This window comes from Portunus trituberculatus, chromosome 18 (assembly GCF_017591435.1).
Source record: "Portunus trituberculatus isolate SZX2019 chromosome 18, ASM1759143v1, whole genome shotgun sequence".
Taxonomy (NCBI): domain Eukaryota; kingdom Metazoa; phylum Arthropoda; class Malacostraca; order Decapoda; family Portunidae; genus Portunus; species Portunus trituberculatus.
The window spans coordinates 21,798,748-21,816,159 of record NC_059272.1 but is presented as its reverse complement, the minus strand read 5'-3'; the positions used below and the strand labels follow the sequence as shown (position 1 = coordinate 21,816,159).

General features: G+C 38.6%; 2 protein-coding genes across 4 annotated transcripts in view; one reads left to right on the top strand and one right to left on the bottom strand.

The window, feature by feature from the left end:
- The window catches only part of LOC123505847 (exonuclease 1-like), a 35,639-nt gene extending 29,722 nt beyond the window's left edge, over positions 1-5,917 (bottom strand). For 2 of the 3 annotated variants that reach the window (XM_045257623.1, XM_045257624.1), the window contains exons 1-2: positions 5,514-5,917; positions 239-358 (exon numbers count right to left, since the gene is read on the bottom strand). In XM_045257623.1, the coding sequence (XP_045113558.1) occupies positions 239-358; positions 5,514-5,674 (281 nt within the window). In that variant the 5' untranslated portion in view covers positions 5,675-5,917. Of the gene's footprint in view, positions 1-238; positions 379-5,513 lie in introns of all 3 variants that reach the window. The other variant, XM_045257625.1, reaches the window with a different exon arrangement.
- A 215-nt stretch (positions 5,918-6,132) lies between these two features.
- LOC123505525 (signal recognition particle 54 kDa protein-like) lies at positions 6,133-17,399 on the top strand. The gene is made up of 11 exons (XM_045256919.1): positions 6,133-6,288; positions 9,667-9,958; positions 10,389-10,463; positions 10,971-11,125; positions 11,714-11,864; positions 12,005-12,188; positions 12,413-12,510; positions 13,787-13,915; positions 14,246-14,354; positions 15,271-15,441; positions 15,683-17,399. The coding sequence occupies exons 2-11, from the start codon at positions 9,704-9,706 to the stop codon at positions 15,862-15,864; spliced, it is 1,509 nt and encodes a 502-aa protein (XP_045112854.1). The 5' UTR covers positions 6,133-6,288; positions 9,667-9,703; the 3' UTR covers positions 15,865-17,399.
- The last annotated feature ends 13 nt before the right edge of the window (positions 17,400-17,412 follow it).

The following is a 17,412-nucleotide window of genomic DNA, read 5'->3' as shown; positions in this document are numbered from 1 at the left end:
GATATTTCTTTGCTTGAAAAACTAACTTCAAAGTCAAATTTGACCATCATATAGTTTTTTTTTTTCTTTCTTTCCAAGGGTTACATACATAGCATATGTGGAATAACTCAATGCTGGACAGTACACATTCACTTGCCCCCAAAATTCTTGCATTGTTTGGGATGCTATTATACTCACAATGCTGAAATTTCTAACTACTGAACATAAGCAAAAACAAGAAAATGACACTGGGACTTACTCTCTTCGTTTGGTCTCTGTGACTGCTTTGGAAGGAAGGTGACAACCATCAAACACCATGATGGGCTTTATTCCATGACTTAACAGGAGACTGACTTGCTTCATCACATAGATCACATATCTGAAAAATGAAAGCTCAGACTGGGGTGTTACAATGAGCAACAATGCAAGCTTTCCTCACCCTGTCAAAGAGAGTAATAGCTATTTGACTAATGGAAGACTGGATCTTCCTTCAAAGACTTATAGACATGAGAAAAAAAAAAAGTGTGATAACCACCTAGAGATCCTATGTCCTGCTATATTTGGAATACTGTTATCACTTGTAGTTTTCTTATAAAACAATACCGGAAGAGGAAAAATTTTAAAAAGTATTGATTTTTGTGGCCAAAAACAACATACAAATTAAAATGAAACAGGACAAAAACTACCAGAAAAAAAAAAAAGTTTCATCTGGAGTTGAGAGACTGGTACAGGAGTAAAAATCTACCAATAAATGGCTGATATGAATATTCAACTATCATTGTTTAGGCTGATCTAATTTTCAGTTAAGAGAAGGTTAATTCATGCTAACTTCATAATGGTTTGGAAGAATATGAATAATTATTGTTCTCATCTGAGTGGCATTTTTGAGAATGACCTACACCTGCACCAGGGGGCATAGTAAAAAAATCTTTGTACTAGCAACAATAGCAAAAGCTGAGGCTATACTCCAAACAGAGGAGAAGAGAGAGATGCAAGACCATATATTTCTGAAAGATACTGGAGAAGCAAGTGCCTGATCTCCTCATCAAACTATGAGCACTATGTTGCTCATCTGAGAGACGGCTCTTTCTTTTACAACCCCAGGGAGAGTGAAGAATCTCCTCACCTTAAGTCTTTCACACAGTCTGTGTGGCTCTAGACTAGGGAGACCTGCCTGTGGCAGATCTCCCTAGTCTAGTCTTAAAAAACACACCTATGTGTGTTTTTTAAGATAGTTTCTTCGTTGTTAGGCAAGCAAACATGGAGAGCTTGTGCCCTAAGTGTGACAAGGAGACTAAGGGGAACAAGAGTTAGGTTGATAATGTGTGAGAAATGCTGTAGATGGTACCACACAGCATGTGTAGGAGTTTGGGATATGAGTTCTAGGATGCTGGGATCAGTTTCATAGTAGGTCAAGCTGCCATGATACCACAACCGTATGTATGGTGGAAGGCTGAGGGTGCTAGGGACCACGATAAGAAAGATGGAGGTCAACAGGGTATGAAGGAAGCCCACCGAGATAGTAGCTGCCACCCTAGGCCAAGGAGAGGAGTGCACTGTGACCGTCTCCAAGAATAGCGGGAGTGACTAGGAACTGTTCCTCTCCTCCCTGGTCCAGACGGAAGGGGCTGGTGGGGAGAGGGACCAATCTACTACTTTTCTGCCCCCTGAGATGCCCCCAGGATGAGGCTGCAGTGGGAGGGACTGTTGCCCTGGCCTCCGAGGGACAAGAAACTTCTCCCTCAAAGGGGACTGTAGTGGTGATACCGCCCAGCCACCCGAGGAGGCCCAACCCCTCTGTGACTGAGGGGCTCCCACAGGGTACAAGCAAATAACAGGCTGCCCATCATGGTAGTAGGAGACAGCATGGTGAAAAACACCAGGATGCACGTGACCATGAGAGGAGGAGAAAAGCGTGCTGGAAAGCCTGAGTGAGAAAGAGATAGAGGAGATTACCCAGGATATTAAAGTAAATATTGAGATTGTTGAGGAGGGAATGGTGCTGCTGCAAGGAGAAGGAAACAGCCTCAGGGACTTTGGATTGGCCAAGACTGCCGTAAAGATGCTAAGGTGTGTGGAGGAAATTAAAAAGCAGAAGAAAAGTGGGGGTGCTATGACATCCAAGGGAAAGCCAAGGCTATGAGGAGATGAGGCAAGAGGCTAATAGGAAAATCCAGGAAGGAACTTTAGGCATGAAGCTGAAAACCTGTAGAGAAAGAGAGGACTATGAAAGAGAGGACTACGGTGTAAGCTTTCTGGACCTGGACAACACACTGCCCCTGCAGGCATTCAAAAGGGATACACCTTAACTGGGAAGGAGAAAGGGTCATGCTTAGCAGGTTTCTTGAGTGGATCAGGGCAACAGAGAGGTTGCACAAGACCATGGAACAAGCAGCAGGCAGGACATAGTGACACCAGAATGAAAGAGAACATGTGGGAAGAGGGTGTGTGAATATGAAAGGAAGAGGAGGTACCCACCCCATGAGAGTGTATGAATATTGAGTGTGTGAATGTGAGAGGATGGGGCATTGGGAAATTCAAGGATGTGTCCAAGGAACTCAATGATTGGCATTTTTACTTAGTAGGAATGACTGAGACACACCTGAGGCATAACTGTGAAGGTAGAGTGCCCAAGTGAGCATTGAAAATATAAAAGATTGATAGTTATTGATATATATGATAGTAGAGGGTGAGAGAGAGCAGTGAGAGAAAACAACAAGAAGTATGGTATTTTGAGGATGATTGTGAGAGTATGGTGGAGAGAAGGTGATTGTTATGGGAGATATGAATGCACATGTAGGTATACTGCCCAAGCAAATGAATAAGAATGGCGAGATGCTCAATAGTTTTTTAAATGAGATGGATGAGAAAAATCTGAATGAGACCCTGGCTGAAGGATGAATGACTTGGTGTGCTAGGAACCAGGAGAATGCATAGGATTGTGGACCGCATGTGAATTGATGAGGATGGAATGATTGACATTGTCTCAGATTATAACATGTTGATACTGGAGTGTAAACTGTATGGAAAAGAGGAAAGGAAACCACAGGATTAAAGGAGAAAGTTGAGGCTACGGGATGTATGGCGGGAGAATTTCCTGGTATGCTTTAGGGAGAGAAACTGGGTAGATGAAACCTTGAATAATGTGGATGAATTGAATGATAGATTTATTGAAAATGTGAGGAATGCAGCAGCCGGCCAGATAGGTTACGTGAGAATGAATGCCAGGATGTGTACATGTAAGCCACGGTGGAATGAAGAAGTCAGGGACACCAGGAGAGAGAGGAAGAGATTGAACAGGGTGTGTAGGCAGCTGAGGAAGAAGAGGCAAAAAGTAAATACCAGGATGCATGGACATTGTATGTGAGGCAGCAGTGAGTGATGAAGCAATCGATAATGAATGCTATGGGTAGTGTGAAAGAAGCATGATTCAGTCCCTCAGAGACAAAGGTGGTAAAGAATGGTATGGATTCCTGAAGGATGAGAGGATGCCTGACTGTGAGCATGTGGAAAGCCTGAAGGTGAATGGGGCAGTGGTGACAGGTAAGGAAGAAATGAGAAGGGTGATAAAAGAGTTCTGGGAAGAGATTGAAGGCATACGTGAGAAGAATGTGTGACATTGAAGAGGAAGGATGCGAATGCGCTGAATCAAAGAATCAGCAAGAAGGAGGTGGAGGAATTTGTGAAAAGGCAAAAGAATGGGAAGGCAGCTGGGCCAGATGAGATACCATATGAGATGTGCAAAAATGGAGGAAAGGTTGTGGTTGATAGGATGACTGAGCTTTTTAACCAGGTGTGGGAGGAAGACAGAGTGCCAAGAGTGTGGAGTGAATGTAGGATGACTTTGTTGCATACGGGAAGATACAAGAGTAAGAACGAGTTGAAGAACTAAAGGCCGATTACATTAGTAAATACAGTGTTGAATGAGATTGTGTAAATGGATTGAGCAAACTGAAGTGTTGGGTGAAAAACAGAATGGTTTCTGTGTGGATAGGAGAGCTGAAGACAACATGTTTGTGGTGAATTAATTGATTGAGAGGAAAAGAAAGGATAGTAGTAAATTATACTTAGGTTTCCTGGATATAGAGAAATCATATGACAGGGTGAATAGAAGAATATTAGGCAGAGTCTTACAAAAGATTGGATTGAGTGCAATGATAGTTAGCATAGCACAAAGTATGTATGTGAACACAAGAGCTAGATCCAGACAAGGATATATATAAACAAACTGGGTAAAGAGTGGAAAAGGAATTAGGCAAGTTTATATATTGTCACCAACCCTCTTAGTTTATAGATGGAGGAACTGGCTACCAGAATGAGAAGAATGGAAGCAAGAATAAAGGTGGGGAATGATAGGATATGTGTGCTCTTGTATCGAGATAATGTGGTAGTCATGACTGAATTAGCAGATAACCTCCTAAGTCTGTTGGATGTTATAGATTGGTATGGAAGAGACTTTGGAATGAGATTCATCAGTGAGAAAAGCAAGATAATGGTTGTGAATAGGTCAGATGATGAGAAGAACTTGGTGCAGAGACTGAGAGAGAATGAGGTGCAACAGACTGATGAATACATGTATCTGGGGAAGTGGATGACTTTAGTAAAATAACAGAAAAGAAGCTAGGACAAGTTAGATAACAAAAGAAAAGGAGAAAATAAATAGTGAAAGAAAAGAAGAAAATGGATAAAAGTTGATAGTGAAAGAAAAGGAGAAAATAGATAAACCAGGAAAAACTAATGAGAAAACAACATCACAGGGGCTATTGCAAAGGCTATCACCCAACTCTACATTCCATCAGCTTGTAGGACTTTGTTTCTGATGCAGTGTTGATATTTCCAAAGCATCAGTACTAGCCAATAAAAGCCTTCCTCTCCCTTGATAAAAACTTCATAAACGTGAAATAAAGTGAACATACTACCACAACAAGTAGTTGTGTCATTTGCTGCTGACAAGGACCAATAGTAAATATTAATCCCAGATGATACCACTGTCCAATGCTACAAGGCTTACTGTAGGGCAACCTCTCACTGTGCCATATCAGATCGTTCTCCTGAAGGCAGATTCTCAGACTGGCATTAGTGGTAGACCACCACAGCTGTGAGGAAGACACTCTCAATTCAACTAACCAAAATGAGTAAGTAAACAGCTTACAAGACAGTCACAAACAACTGCAAGAGCCAGCAGGTCACAGTGGAGCCCTGTCTACGGTGCATCACTAACACAAAATATAACTAAAAGCAACCTTAGTTGGTGGCGAAGGGGAGGTAAAGCAATGCCCATTAATGTTATGCAACAACATACAACATGTAATTCCTTTCCTTTCCTGAGATACCGCCTTCACGCTAGATCCTCAACCTTGTTGTAAATTTGAAAAGGAGATAAAAAATAAAAATAGGCTATTGCGTAACACTGCAGTTTGATTTTTTTTTCAATGGCATTCATATATTTTTACAATAAATGACTAAACAATCTAACAAGGAACACTTATAACCATTACTACATATTTCTCGACGCACAGGCATTTATCACTCACCCATTGGTAGGCTCTCCCTTCACCAGCTTGTCGGCACATGAGAAGGCTCCCTTGTGCAGCCAGCAGTAAGCATCTACAGCAGCCGTCTGACCTTTGAAGTCCTTCAGGTGTGCTCCTTGGGAAGCCTTCTTCAAGAAGGGCAACAGTCCTGAAATCCCCATGGTGTGGTGCCCGGTGACCTGCCAGTGGCTGATGTCTTAACAGTACCTTGGCTGCTGCCTCTTCACTCTACCTTCACATTTACAACGTTCACTTTTTGGTTGCTGTTGTTTTTAATTTACCGTCTCTTGCAACTGCAGCAATCCTACAAGTCGCCCTAGGTTATTAAATATAAATTATCTTGATGCAGCACACATCACCACTTTCCATCCTCCTCCTCGGTTTCCACAATGAGCGCGCTGCATTACGGGCCTATTGACTTTGGCTCATGTCATATATTATACAGTACTTTATATAATTTTTATTCCACATTTCGTTTATTTGCGATAATACGTTATGCATGTTCATGACATTTAAAAAAAAAAAATAATCGTATGCAAATCAAATATATCGAAATAAGTATATCTTGTACATTTGATAATATTGCGAAGACTATATATTCATGGATAAAATTTAGAAACGTAAACAAAACTAAATGAATGAATCTAAAACTTGAAAGTAACTTGTAAATAGCAGAAGGGCAGACGGACGTAAACAACACATGGCAGCAGCAGCAGCAGTAGCCAGACGGTGACAGCTGACGCAGAATCTAGAACAACTTCTCCCATTTTCCGAGGTATTCCTGGCTAGAACATGTTGCTTGTAGTGTATCGTGGTGGGCTGTGTGTGTGTTGGAGGTCTTGATTTGTGATTTGACGTGAGTGTAAAGTGTGTGAGGGTCCAGTTTTCATCAACTATATAGTACTCGCATCTGCAGCCTGTTGATCTATTACTTTTGTTACTTTTGTATAATTTCATCCTATCATGGATGCAGCTGAGGTGGGCCTCCGCTGTGGCCAGGCAGTTCAGCCTTACTGTCAACCCTCCATGTGCTGAGTGAGTTGGCGGTTGAGCTGGAGTATCCTGATATTGGGGGCTCGTCTGGTATTGTAGCAGACCAATAAAGAAAGAAAATGGACATTTCTATTTTGGTAATGATAAAATAGTGTAGCACTTTGTGTCATAAACTGCATAGATCTGCTTACTATAGCACTGTACCCGCCATAGGATAGGTAAAACCCGTTGTACATAAGTATATCAACCATTATAGAAATCTGATGCAATCTTTCGTAATGTGAATGCTGACCTCACCTTTTCCTTAAAAAAACGGGTTGCAGGTGCTTCTTTATTTTATAAAACTAAATGAGTGGTTATTGCATTCATGATTGACTCAGATAAATAAAAACAAATCAATATAATCTCCATAGGTAGGATGCACTTTATCTAGGTATCACTACCAGCGAGAAATAAATGTAATGAATGACACAATACACCCAGTTGAGGTTTTTCCCTTGTCACATGACCGACGCCCTATGTCAGCATCTTGGAGGCTGGGCGTGGTGGGCACCGGTGGAAAAGACAGAGTATAGTGACGACTGGGAAGTGTTGGGTGTGTAAAGTGTGTGTGCGTCTAGACTGCTGTGGGAATTTAGTGACCTCTGTGAACTTTCCTGGGTTTAAAACACGCAGCGTGTTACACGCTTCCGTATGTACTTGTATAATGTGTGTGGACAGCACTTGTAAATTTGTACATAATATACAAACTTTTATATTCTGAGGTTTTCTTCTAAACCTTGGTTGCTTAAGAACACCAAAAAACCTACCAGTGAAACCGCTCGGGTGAACAACAAATAAAAGCAATAAACTTAATAACTTTATGTGGGCCTACAGAATCTACAGTGGCCTACCACCCAGCCAAAGTTAAGCCTTCTGTACATAAAAAGGCTTAACAGCACTTAACATTAGGAGTGACCAGAATTATTTCACTGTCCCCTTTTCCTCCCTCTTTCCTTGTTAATTAAACCCTTTACCTGGCAAGTGATCATATGATCACTTAAGGGGTGAGGTTTTTGAAAAATCAAAAATAAAGAGGTACGTGACTAATTTTTTTCGCTGATAGATGTTTATTACACGATGTTAGTTTAGTAGTTACAAGCGAAACGATCCATAAATAATTGCATGAAAAATAAAAAAAATCAATTTAAAAAAAAAAAAAAATTCCTATAATCTTTGTCACCAGAGGACACATTTCAAATTTGCCAGTACAGATATGAAGTATGTCATATACCAAAACTTTTCACCTCATAGAATTGTGACTTTTTTTTTATTTTGATGGCCATTATGAATTTTTTAATTTTTTCAACTTTTTTATATAAAATTATATTGTGGCACTTAAAAAAAAAAATCCAAATTCTATGAAAAAGAAATGTAGCAGCTTCATTTAGCTTTAAAATGATATCTCAAAATTGAAAATCCGTTGAGAAATGTGGGAGAAGATACGATTTGAATGATAAAAAGTGGAAACTGAGAAAAAGGCAAAAAACCCCAGAGATGTCATTTTGGTCCTCTATGACCCTGTACATTTATTTGAGTTGGATATTTTGTGCTCATGCACCACCATGTGCATCACATATGCTTTTTAGGCATATTTAGAATATTCTGTAAGACTCATGTGGCACCTGGCCGCCCCTACAATGATTGTGGTTATTAGTCGCTTGAAGGCGAGGGTGTCTCCCATCCATGCATGGTCATTACAACTTGTAATTTCCACTTGCACCGTTTGTTAAGACATTGTAAGGGAATAAAGGCAGGTAAAATAGGCTGGATTGTGGCTTGCAAGGTGTGAAATAACGGGCGAGATACTCAATAGATCCTACTCCCATCACAGTCACATGAACACTGACATGGAAGGGGAGAGGGTGTGTTCTTGTGTACGCCATAGTACTGAGTTGCCAGTGCCCACCTTTCCTTACCAAAGAAACCACTTTCCGTGGCTTTTTCCGTGCTTATTATCATTATTTATGGTACAGAGAGTGGGGAGGGGGGGATGCCCCATGCTGCAGTGGGCATGGTAGGGGCCCTTTAAAGTTTAAATGCCCCAGTATTTTAGCGTATTTCCCCAAAATACTCCATCACTATGTTGCCATATGTTTGGGGATGCTTTGGTGGTGTTTTGGGGATTTTCGATATTTTTCAGATTTTTTGATACCATGGCCACCGGACGGTCCCCTTAAATGGGCATCCAAAATGGTGCCCCCACGCAACCTGGTGTGTGGCTGCAATGACGTCACTTCGTCTCAGCCAATCAGGAAGGATCAGGCAACACACTAACCCATGATGTAACCCATCAGTCGCCTCAGTATTGGTTGAGAGCGATCCAAATATCACTTACAGCGCGGTGGCCATCTTCGCACTTTTTGTCCCGATGCCCATGCCTCTACCGGGCAAGTGATCATATATGATCATTTACGTTACCACCTCAGCCGTCTCAGTATTGGTTGAGAACAATCCAAATATCACTTACAGCGTGGCAGCCATAGAAGGAGCATCTTCGCACTTTTTGTCCCAGCGCATTAATATAAATATTCCATATAATACAATATTTGAACTTTCATTTGCATTTTGCAAAATTGTAGATTTTTTTTACCCTAGATTGGCAGAATTGCAATTTGCAACTCCAAAATGAAAAATTTGGAAAAATGTCAAAAGTAAAAACATCTTAGAATATGATGTACTTTTATGGTCTAGGGTCAAAAAACTGAATCTCTAAGTATTTCTATGAGTGCCTGGTAAAGGGTTTTAGTAAATCTACTGTAGAATACATATGTGCCAGTTTACCCAATCATAAATTTGGAACTGTCAAATGACTGATAATGAATATCGACTAGCAAAATATGACAAAATAACAACCAGTCAACTGCATCAGGAATTTGACTACCAAGGAAGGAGATGAGAAAATGAGAGTAGTAATTCCTGTAGTTTACTTTACAATAGATATGAGATTGTTGCAGGTCAGGAAGCCCAAAGCCATCCAGGCTGCACAGGGGGTAGTGCCCAGTAAATTTCCAGTTTCCAACCAAACTCCATATGGCTAACAAAATTTCCTTTAATTCTGTGAAATAGAATGAATTTCCTTATAAAATTAATTTTAAGTTTATTGAACTAATTTTTACAGATCTATTGCTGTGAAGAAACATAAGCTGTAAGGCAGGATGGTGTTAGCAGATTTGGGCCGTAAGATCACTTCGGCTCTCAAGTCGCTCAACAATGCCACAATCATCAATGAGGATGTTCTCAATGACCTCCTCAAAGAGATCTGTGCTGCACTGCTTGAGTCTGATGTCAACATTCGGCTGGTGAAACAACTCAGGGAAAATGTACGGTCAGCCATTGATTTTGACGAGATGGCTGGTGGCCTAAACAAACGGCGAATGATCCAGACCACAGTCTTTAAGGAACTTGTTAAGGTAAAATAAGATAATTTTCGTTATTGAATAGTATGCACAGTTAGTTTTCGCAGAACATGATAGGCTCCTGAGCCTATCATGTTTGTGTTATTTTCTGTTTAATGAAGTGAAATTGACCACTTTGTACTATAGGGCTGTGTTCCAGTAAAGCCAAAAGTATTGTTAGTTAAACCATCATGATGTAGTCTCTAGTATTTCTAAGGACAATTTGTGTGATTACAAATTTGTCACATTCTATCCTTGATATGTTAAAGTATTTATTGTTCAGTGTCAAGAGCTCTCAAGAAGTATCACTGCAAACATGCTCATACATTTTTAAGTTGAGATACCTCTATTATTCAGGGGGGAAAATTATGTAATGGATCATGCCATTATTAAGGAAGAGAAAAGTGTTGTGATGTTAATATATTGCATTAACTATTCATTGCAGCTTGTGGACCCAGGGGTGAAGCCTCATATTCCTGTGAAGGGACGGCCTAATGTTATTATGTTTGTTGGTCTTCAGGTGAGTTCTATTTTTATTAGGAGAGAGAGAGAGAGAGAGAGAGAGAGAGAGAGAGAGAGAGAGAGAGAGAGAGAGAGAGAGAGAGAGTGAGTGTCACACAATTATGAAATTTGTTCATATGGATTGACTTCCTGGATTGCCAGCTTCAAACCTCCCCCACTTCTGTTCACTCTCACTTATATTCTATCTGCTTTATTAATGGTTCTTCTTTATAACTAGTTAGTTCCAAAAATTCTTTCTATTTGCCTTTTCCTCTTCATGTGGTCTTAACTGCTCCAAAGAGGATAAGAGAAATATCATGAGATATTTCAAAGAACTAATTGGTCTTTCCGATATTACCTCATCCTATCACACCTTTTTAGCAGCAGCGATTAAGCAGGGATTTCCTTTTGTTTCTGGCACTCTTAGCTAGATTCCTTTTCACTTAGGAAAAATATGCATATGAACTTTCTTTTTTATTCTCATTAGACTATTTCTATTTTCTGACAACTTGTTTTGTGTATTCAGGGTTCTGGTAAAACAACAACTTGTACAAAACTGGCCTATTACTATATGAAGAAGGGATGGAAGACTTGTCTTGTGTGTGCTGATACCTTCCGTGCAGGTGCCTTTGATCAGGTGAAGCAGAACTGTACCAAGGCCCGCATACCCTTCTATGGCAGGTAATACATAATTCTATATCATGATAGGAATCCTGAATTTTTTTTTTTTCCCACAGAAAACTGTTTTAAGAAAAATGACTTTAAATTATTTTGAAAGTTGCAAAATTTAGATAGATTGCTCTGATTTATGTTATTTTCTTGTCATTATCAGAAATTTTTGTGAATGGTGATTGGTTGATATGAAGTTTGCTTATATATGTGCATATGATTTGTTTCAATGATTTTTCTTCTTTCTGCTTGTGATAGTCTGTTACTAGATAAGAGAGAAAACTTTCAGTATAACTTCCACCAGATTTACCACAAATGAGACTTTGCTGCAGTCACACCCATCATTCTCATTAACTACTTTATTGGATGTTTAGTTACTTGCTTGTGGATACCTGATACTCCTTATCCTCCTAAGTGAGGTGCAGCTTTACTGAGAATTAATATATTTTAATAATTTGCATTTTCTGACCATGTCCTCCATTCATGTTATGATAATGTTGGATGGTGAAGAAGATACCTTCAAATGAAATTGTGATTAGACACATTGTTTTATAAAATTATTAATGAATTTTACTAATTACATGAACTATTCATATCCAGTTATACAGAGGTTGATCCAGTTGTAATAGCTCTGGATGGTGTTGAACAATTCAAGAAAGAAGGCTTTGAAATCATAATTATAGATACATCTGGTCGACACAAGCAGGAGGACTCCCTGTTTGAAGAAATGTTACAGATCTCCAATGTTTGTGTAAGTACCTTTTTTTTCTTTTTCACTGCCAGAGTGAGGTACTTATGAATTTTTTCATGAAAAGAAAACATATATTAATGTTCATTACTGATTATATAGAATATATGTATGTGTGTGTATTGACTCTATATCCATAACAGAAACCTGACAACATCATTTTTGTGATGGATGCCAGCATTGGGCAGGCTTGTGAATCTCAAGCAAGAGCCTTTAAGGAGAAAGTTGATGTTGGCTCTGTCATCATCACCAAACTTGATGGCCATGCCAAGGGTGGTGGAGCATTGTCTGCTGTAGCTGCCACACAGTCTCCTATAATTTTCATTGGTATGTCAGTTTTAGTATTACTGCAGTGAATGATATATTGACACTGCTTTCCATTGAAGTATTTGATGTGCAAACATCCTACCAAGGATTCATGTGTCGCAGTTGTAAGGACAAGCACTGTAATACTACTATCTAATCTTTAGCCATCCAGTGGCAGAAACACACAAGAATGTTGAAAAGAAGCAAAGGCAACACAGTATTTATAAAATATTGATTGATTTCAGGTACTGGTGAACATATTGACAATTTTGAGGAATTCAAGACCAAACCTTTCATCTCTAAGCTGCTTGGCATGGGAGACATTGAGGGTCTCATTGAGAAGGTACACAATGACTGACTGGATTCCTTGAAATAAGCTTTAATATATATCCACTTTTATGGGATCCAAATCCTAGCCTAGAAGAAATTCATCTTATACTAGAATTATTTTCAGCATTCATATAATATGTATAGCCAGCTCCTTACTTGATGAAATAGCCTTCCTATTCTTTTAGCTAAGGTGACATGGCAAGTCAAGGGATTTCATTTGCTAAATATCATTGGCCAAAGGTCACGACATGTAAATTAAGCCACACCTTGGTTTACAACACCACTCTTCATCACAACTCGTTTCTTAAAAAAAAAAAAAAAAAAAAGTCAAACATTGTAACACACACACACACACACACACACACACACACACACACACACACACACACACACACACACACACACACACACACATGCTAAGGAATATTGGATTAGCATTTCACTACATGGACAAAGAAATGATGAGGGAATTGATAAGTAGTATAATAAGATCCAGATTGGAATATGCAATTGTGTGGACCCCCCATAAAAAGAAACACATAAGGAAATTGGAGAGACTACAAAAAATGGCTACAAAAATGGTTCCAGAATTTAAAGGAATGACATATGAGGAGAGACTAAAAGTTATGGATCTACCAACCCTGGAACAGAGAAGAGAGAGAGGGGATCTGATACAAATTTATAAATTGATTAATAGAATGGATCAAGTGGATAATGAGAAACTAATCCTGAGAGAAGAATATGACATTAGAAGCACAAGACTGCATAGTAAGAAACTGAGGAAGGGAAGATGTCTGAGATGTTAAAAAATATAGTTTCTCACAAAGATGTGTTGAGACTTGGAACAGTTTCAGTGAGGAAGTGGTGTCAGCAACGAGTGTGCATAGTTTTAAAGAAAAATTGGATAAGTGTATATATGGAGACGGGGCCACACGAGCATAAAGCCCAGGCCCTGTAAAACTACAACTAAGTAAACACACACACACACACACACACACACAGTGACCCAAATGCCATGAAGATGGTCTGACCATCTAAACAGAGGAAGGGAGATGTGGAGGGGAAAAGAAGGTAAACATCAGAACCAGCTCTAGCCAATGACAGCTGCCATGGAGAAAAAAAAAAAAAAAAAAAAAAATGACATGTTGCTTTAGTTAGAAATATATGTAGGTAAGAAAGCTGCTTCATAGGGAGCTGGCTTTACATTACACATCAAGAAGTTGTATATATCATGTATAAAGTTCCCAAGTTATTACACATTTATTTAAAACATTCTTAATATTTTGCAGGTGAATGACCTGAAACTTGAAGACAATGAAGCTCTCATAAAGAAACTTCAGCATGGCCACTTTACACTGCGGGATATGTATGAACAGTTCCAGAATGTGAGGAAGATGGGTCCCATGTCACAGATTATGGTGAGACACTGGTTCTTTTCAGTTGGAAATTTAAATGCAACTGATAAATTTGCATTTTTCAGATATATAAGGGACTTTTCTTTGAAAATTCCTTTAGACTTTTAAGGACTGGCACCTTAAGTTGGCCATTCTTTTGTGCTTTTTTTATCAGCTTTCTTTAGCCTTGTTTGTTACTCTTGGCCAGAGCCTCACATACAAAATAAGAACGCCAAAACATTCTTTGCCACCTTCAGTCACCATTTTCAGCATATAGATGAATCATACATTATGGTCTCTTTAGGGCTTTTCATTTGTACCTTTACACAATTGCTGTCAATCCATTATTTCTAGGGTATGTTGCCTGGATTTAGCACAGACTTCCTGACCAAGGGAGGTGAGCAAGAGAGTATGGCACGGCTCAAGCGGCTCATGACCATCATGGACAGCATGACAGATGAAGGTATTGTGAAATGTCACTTGATCAAGATAACAATTTTAGTTTACCAACCACTGGTTTGTACTTTTTATAGTGAACTACAGTATTCATACATATGTAGGTATTTAGTAGCCTAATGAGACATTAACTAAGTTTCTTTTGAATCCTTTGCTCTTAGTCTTGGATCCTTGCTAACTGACCTGGTAATCAGTGGCATTCTTCAAGGTTGTCTTTGAAGGCTTGCTAGACTGGAAATTGATGGATTCAGTGGCCTTTGAACCTCTTCACTCATTGCTGCACTGTCTTTCATCTTAACTGTTATTCATAATAAATGGAAGATTGTTGCCTGCTTTGTACAGTTATCACTTTCTTCTATTTATCCTTGTGTGTTAGGTAGCTAAATAATGACATAATTAATATAAAAAAAGTTATAGTTGTTTATCATATGAAAACTATAAGTCACTTATCACAGAATAAGCATCACTGAGATTCTGACATTGTCTAGTGTATGGCACATTCATCAGCTAATGCTGAAGAGTGTCACCTCATTCTATTTCCTAAGGAGGGAACTATTTACTGTACTTCAGCAGTGCTTTACTGTGGAAAATTACATTGACTGCCATGCCTGTTGTATGTGGGTTATCCTATTGTCTTGTGAGAATGTTGGCTGCTTATCTGTGTGTAGAATCTTGTCGGAACATTGGAGAGAAATTTTCTGGAAGATATATCAATTATGAATTGAAATAGGAAATAGGACTGATTTGGTTTTCTTACAATGAATTTACTCTTACTTACTCTTTACTTCTATTATTGTGAATTGTACTCATGACTCATGTGTATTCATGTGATATTGAAAATGTAATATTTTTTTAATAAATAACAAAATAAGCAGATAGGAAACTGACACAAGATGATTTTCATATGCTAAATTTCTTACCAGAACTGGACAGTCTGGATGGCAACAAGCTCTTCCAGAAGCAAGGGAATCGCATCAGTCGAGTAGCACGAGGAGCTGGAGTGATGGAGTTTGAAGTGAAGGATCTCCTTAATCAGTATGCCAAGTTTGCACAGATGGTCAAGAAGATGGGAGGAATGAAGGGTCTTTTCAAAGGTGAGTTGTTTATAGTGATAGAACTAATGATAGATTAAGGATCTCCGTACTTGTATTTCCAACAGTATCTTCGTTTATGCCTTTGAAGAAGGACATAATACAGAGACTAAAATCAAATATATTACTGACAAGCATATTTTGAAACACAGGTTTTTGAAAACCTAAAGCTTTCATATAATATGTAGTTTTGAATAAGACAATAGATGTATTATTTATTCTCCATCTCCTTTTCCTTCCATAGGAGGTGATATGTCCAAAAATGTGAACCAAACACAAATGAACCAGCTTAACCAACAGATGGCCAGGATGATGGATCCCCGGGTGCTTCAACAAATGGGGGGTTTTAAGGGTTTAGAGTCTATGATGAAGCAACTTCAACAGGGAGGAGGTCCAATGGGAATGGGCAAAAGTCCCTTCAAGTGAACATTGTTTCCTTTCCTTGTATTGCTTTGTGATAATTATATGGTAGGTGAACTGCAGATCCTTATATCATGGTTAGTTTTCATAACTTTTTTATAAGTGAATAAATTTATTTTAAATGTTTATGATGTTGAAGGGTTTAGATATTGATGAATTACAAATATTACAAAAATAAAATACTTGATCATGAACTCTGAGTGTTTTCCCAGGTTAAAGAGAATACAGGCAATACAAACTTGTGATTATCTATCTATTTATACTAGGCCAACATCACCTATGGAGGAGAGGTAATCAAGACAATGTATGGTCTATGCGCACAGACACACTGGTGGAGACCATCCAAACTTGCCACTTGCCAGGTGAATGTTGTAAACCCACTCAGGTTGCAAGGATTTTTCAGCAACAATGAGGTGTTACAGTCCTACTTGAGTAAGACAATAGAGTGTGTGGTTTATACTAGTCCCAATCTTACCCAGAGAGAGAGAGAGAGAGAGAGAGAGAGAGAGAGAGAGAGAGAGAGAGAGAGAGAGAGAGAGATGGATTTACAGTTCCCCCCATAAACTGTTCAAAGGGTTCCAATAATCATACCCATGGAGATCATGTTTGGTATTAAAGAAATTCTCAAAAATAATCTTGAGTTTCAAAATAGGAGAGTGCATCGAAAAGTATAGGAAAAGCAAATGTTAACTAATTATATATATATATATATATATATATATATATATATATATATATATATATATATATATATATATATATATTCTGGCATGGTGGTATTGTGACATGCAATTTGTCATTTGACTAGATGGCAGTGGGTGAGTTTCTCAGTGAGTTCTGAGATGGCAGTTTAGGTGATGAGTGAGCTGATGGACAGGGAGTTGTTGTTGTGGGAAAGAGGGTGTCAGGATGAAGCACTAAGTGCAATATGGTAATAAGAAGTAGGAGATTCACTTATAATGTATGATCATCTACTTTTAGCAGTACTACACTATTTTTAGGTAGCCTAACATAAATTTTTTTTCTACTGAACAGCAAGACACAAGCACTTGTTTGTAATAAGGTACGAAGCATGAACTCACTCAGTATGAATCGCAAAACATAATTTGAAGACCTAGGGTAGCAAGATATAGGCTGCAATGTTTAAAACTGCTTTCACCTTATAATATGATGCACGTGAAGTCGCAGTTCTATGCTGTTCATCATGCAATGTAAGTTACAATTTACAAATTTAGGAGATGGGAGTATACACTAGTGAAGTGTATGGACAAATGTGAAAGGAAAAATCTTCCTTTGTGTCCATTCTCTTTGGGAAGTCTCAAAGGATAAATGTCAGAATGAACTAGATTAAATAACAGATTACAATTTCTTTGAGGAAATGTTTGTGAGCATGATTATGAATGTGATTTTATGCATGAAGATATTTAACATTCCTCTCTAATACTGAATGCTGATGGTATAGTATAAATAGAAAGATCTACTACACAATTTTTGTTATTTATGTACAACGGAAATTTTTAAAAAAATGTATAGATATTATATTCAAATGGTTTC

Bases quoted from the DNA above. Each gene is read 5' to 3' on its own strand.
- LOC123505525 (XM_045256919.1), top strand. From the start codon at position 9,704: ATGGTGTTAGCAGATTTGGGCCGTAAGATCACTTCGGCTCTCAAGTCG. The intron at 9,959-10,388 runs GTAAAATAAGAT...TATTCATTGCAG, and splicing joins TCTTTAAGGAACTTGTTAAG to CTTGTGGACCCAGGGGTGAA. The intron at 13,916-14,245 runs GTGAGACACTGG...CATTATTTCTAG, and splicing joins GTCCCATGTCACAGATTATG to GGTATGTTGCCTGGATTTAG.